Source organism: Zingiber officinale, chromosome 8A (assembly GCF_018446385.1).
Source record: "Zingiber officinale cultivar Zhangliang chromosome 8A, Zo_v1.1, whole genome shotgun sequence".
NCBI classification, from domain to species: domain Eukaryota; kingdom Viridiplantae; phylum Streptophyta; class Magnoliopsida; order Zingiberales; family Zingiberaceae; genus Zingiber; species Zingiber officinale.
Genome location: NC_056000.1, coordinates 81176801 through 81181059, shown reverse-complemented (window position 1 = coordinate 81181059; position 4259 = coordinate 81176801). Strand labels below are relative to the sequence as shown.

The 4259-nt window shown below is 46.2% G+C and overlaps 2 protein-coding genes across 2 annotated transcripts; both read left to right on the top strand.

The window, feature by feature from the left end:
• Positions 1 to 282: 282 nt before the first annotated feature.
• Positions 283 to 1526, top strand: LOC122011008 (E3 ubiquitin-protein ligase PUB23-like). The gene has a single exon (XM_042567457.1). The coding sequence runs from the start codon at positions 285 to 287 to the stop codon at positions 1524 to 1526; it is 1242 nt and encodes a 413-aa protein (XP_042423391.1). The 5' UTR covers positions 283 to 284.
• A 615-nt stretch (positions 1527 to 2141) lies between these two features.
• On the top strand, positions 2142 to 3178 carry LOC122011804 (protein MKS1-like). Its single transcript, XM_042568185.1, has one exon. It carries the CDS (start codon positions 2231 to 2233, stop codon positions 2912 to 2914), a length of 684 nt encoding a protein of 227 aa, XP_042424119.1. The 5' UTR covers positions 2142 to 2230; the 3' UTR covers positions 2915 to 3178.
• The last annotated feature ends 1081 nt before the right edge of the window (positions 3179 to 4259 follow it).

Sequence of the window (4259 nt, the reverse complement as noted above, 5' to 3'; positions counted from 1 at the left end):
ACTTAAATTAATCTCTATAAACCAAAAGCATACTTTGACTTTTGAACTTTGACTTGAATCCTTCTTGCTTATTAATTATTATATAATATTCAAATGTATTTATTTAAACTCTTTTATCTGTCCACACGAAAGAGTCAATTTTGTCAAATTTACTTATTCGAGTCAGAATTTTCAAATGTTAAAATTTAGAATTAAGAAAATGAAGTCAACATGAATCATGAATGTTGTTAAATCTATATTAGATTCTCTTCCTGATCGATAACCAAAATTTGAGGGGTCAGAAGATGGATGATTCGTCTTCGATCGAAGTGCCCCGGTTGTTCCTCTGCCCGATCTCCCTCGAGATCATGCGCGACCCCGTCACCGCCGCCACCGGCATGACCTACGACCGCCGGAGCATCGAGCGGTGGCTCCTCGTCGACGGCCGCTCAACGTGCCCCGTCACGCAGCTCCAGCTCCCGCCCGATGCCGCCGCCTCACTCACACCCAACCACACCCTCCGCCGCCTCATCCAGTCTTGGTCCGCCGCCGCCGGCGAGGCCGTTGACCGCATCCCCACGCCGAGGGCCCCCGTCGACCGGACAGAAGTCGCTGGCTTCATTCGCGACCTCTCGGTCCGGCAGCGACGGGTCGACGTGATCAGGAAGGTAGTCGACCTCGCCGGGGAGAGCGAGAGCAACAGGCGGTGCATGGCGGGCGCTGGCGTTCCGGCGAAAATGGCGGAGATCTTAATGGACACGAGTAAAATAGACGGGGAGGAAGTGAGTTTGGCGCTCGATGCGCTTTACGTCCTCCGGGTGCCGCCGGAGGAGTGGAAGCCGGTCGTCGACGGCGCCGGCAACCGCCTCATCGATACGGTGGTGAGAATCTTAATGCATGGATGTGACGAAGTAAAATCAACGGCCACGTTAATCTTGAAGTCGATCGTCGAGGCGGCGAATCGAGGAACGCTGGAGCAATTGAGTCCCCTGTTCTTCCAATCCGTGCTCTGCTCAATCCGCGACGACGTCGGCGGCGGCCGGATCTCTAGCTCTTCCACTCCCCATGCGGCGCTCAAAATCTTGTCCCACGTCACTCCGTGGGGCCGGAACCGGGTGAAGATCGTGGAGGCCGGCGGCGTGTGGGCGTCGGTGGAGCTAGAGCTGGCAGCCGCGGAGGGCGACGAGAGGAGGAGGAGGACGGAGCTCAATCTGGCGCTTCTGCGCCAACTGTGCGAGTGCGCGGAGGGTCGAGCAGAGCTGGTGCGGCACGCGGCGGGCATCGCGGTGGTGGCGAAGCGGGTGCTGCGGGTGTCGCCGGCGGCGAACGAGCAGGGGGTGGCCATACTGTGCGCGGTGGGGAGGTGCTTGGCGATGGAGGAGCGGGTGGTGCGGGAAATGCTGGCCGTGGGGGCGGTGGCGAAGCTCTGCCTGGTGCTGCAGGCCAACTGCTCCACCGGAGTCAAGGAGAAGGCGAGGCGGGTGCTGAGGTTGCACTCTGCGGCGTGGAAGGATTCACCGTGCGTGCAATCTTATTTGTCAATTTAATCACTGTTAGCTTCTCTTTTACAAATTTCAATTTCTATTATTCTAACCAAGTTCTTTAGAACCTGCCACGTTAGTGTCCCTAGTGTCTTTTTTTCATTCATTTTAAAATTAATAGATAAATTATGGATGACTCAACTAGTGTACTACCTGAAGAGTAACTTGGATGGATATAGTTAATGGTGCAAAAGATGTATGTTCGTCCTCAGCATTCTGTCAATTCGTCTCAGGATCAACACAGAGGAGGTAAATCACGAATGACTACTAATATTTGAAATAATAACTAGCATATAAGAAAGACATTTACATATCTCATGTGTTAATCATTAGACCCATCCGAAAGGATTGGATGGATACAGCTAATATCTATATGGATGGTTATCAACTTAGATACAAAATGACTTAAGCTAATTTTCATACAAAATGAGCTTTACCTTTCCCATGAAAGGATGGGCCTACTTATAGAGAGGTGCTAAGGTGACTGCTTAGCTTTGCCCTAGTAGTTTGATTGACCTTTAAATTGGGTGCTTTTGTTTTTCCCAACCGGCTCGAAGAATTGTCAAAAATAAAATAAAACCATTAAATATTTATTGGTAAGCGTCCATAGACTAAAGTTCGTCTCTTTTCTCTTTTGAACGCTATTTAATGCTAGCACACGAACCCCTTTCTCTCTCTCTCTCTCTGCGGCGAACGCGGACACCAAACCCATGGATCCGTCCCCGCGGCGAGAGCTCCAGGGACCCCGTCCATCTCCTCTCAAGGTCGGCAAAGACTCGCACAAAATCCGGAAGCCGCCTATCGCTCCGCCACGCCACCACCATCCGCCGGCGGCCGACCCTCCGCCGGCGCGCCCTCGCGGCCCGGTCATCATCTACACCGTCTCCCCCAAGATCATCCACATAAATCCCAGCGAGTTCATGACCCTGGTCCAGCGGCTCACCGGCTCCAACTCCTCAACCGCAAATCCTCCTCCACTGCCGCAGCCGCCTCTGCCCCCATCCGGCGCGATCTCCCCCGCTGCCCGCATCGCCTCCTTCGAGAGATCCACCGCCGCATCCGCGTCGCCGCGTGTGAGGGACACAAGGGCGCAACCGGGGGTTTCGGATCGGTGGGAGATCGGGGGCGGGCCAACCCTCGACCGGACTGCTTCCTTCCCCGGGATCTTGTCGCCGGTTCCCTCCTCGCTCCCCCCGATCTCCCCCGCACTTTTCACCCCGCCGGCGTTCGATCCTAGCGTGATTAGCTTCTTCCACGAGCTGAGCCCAATTTTCGCCAACAACTTCAACGGCAACATCTTCAGCAACAGTCCCATCCCTAATTTGCTCGCGACTCCCACCGTGCCATCGCCGGGAGCATTTTGGGATCTCATGAGCCAATTTCCAGACACGTAGCGGAAAATTAGGGTTCTATCTGCTCTCCCCCAATCACCAGCTGACCTGCCGGTTTCCGGTTCCCGGTTCACAAAGGTTTATTATTTCCTTCTTCTCCCCTGTTTTTTGCCCTCTATGTTTTTGCTCCAATTACAACGCCATAGAAATATTTCACTGAAGAACAATTCAAACTCTAACCCCCGAAGAAATTAAATATTTTATGTACATTTTATTGTATATTTTATTTTTTTATTATTAATATTGGATGTTATGGTTGGATGCTTACATGTATGAATGGTTACGTGATATAATCGACTTTATTATAGGGATAGAGACATAATATTATTTATTGGCTTTATTAATCAGAGCAAAAACATTAATATCACTTTTACTAATAAATCAGTATGAGGAGGCAAATTTAAAGGCTGGTTTGAAATCTTTAAATATTTATAATAAAAATATTTTACAATGGGCAGAAAAAAAAATCAGAAATAATTAAATAGATCTAAAAATCTCAAAAAAAAAAAAAAAACAGATTATTATGTTTTTAGTTTTAAATCTAAGACTTTTATAATTTCAAAATTTTATATGTCTAAATTTTCCTCATTTATATAATATGAGACATTATCTTTATTTAGTAGATGATAGAATTGAAAGAGAAAAGAGTAGTAAGATTTGATACCGAATTGGCATTGTTTCTTTGACTCGACGGTAACCGTTTACCAAGCTATAGTTTTGAAGATGGAAGGTGAGAATTTGGGGCATTGGAGTGCCACCAAAACAATGAATGGATATAAATTGTGGGTGGTTGGTTGATATACATATCTTTCAAGTTTCAAGTTGCAAATGCAATTTAATTCTCATTATTTCATTGGGCATCCCCTCCTGGAAAATTTAGCCATGAATAAAAAAAATTATTGGATAAAAACTAAATGTGTGTCAACTTAGTTTTACTTGTAGTATTTAACCGTCATGAATTTATAGTTGCTATATAATTATAGTAATTAGTTATTTATATAATTATAACAGTTATGATTTCATATCCATTACAATTATATAATTATAGTAGTTACGAGATCGTAACTTCTATAACATAATGTCAATTGTGTTGATCAGAAATAAAATATCAATTATAATTTATAACTACTATAATATAATATTTACTAATGTTAACTAGTATTTATCATTGTTGGAGTAAAATATGATATCGCTCAACCTAAACGGAGCAGTATTGTCGGCCCCACGATAAGTTATAAGTAGGTAAATTACGGGGAACATTTTATCCTAACGTAACGGCCTTTTGCATGGAAAGTGAGGTATCCAACGAGACATTTTATTGTTGGTTGCTATTCGGAATATCATACCG

Bases quoted from the DNA above. Each gene is read 5' to 3' on its own strand.
- LOC122011008 (XM_042567457.1), top strand. From the start codon at position 285: ATGGATGATTCGTCTTCGATCGAAGTGCCCCGGTTGTTCCTCTGCCCG.
- LOC122011804 (XM_042568185.1), top strand. From the start codon at position 2,231: ATGGATCCGTCCCCGCGGCGAGAGCTCCAGGGACCCCGTCCATCTCCT.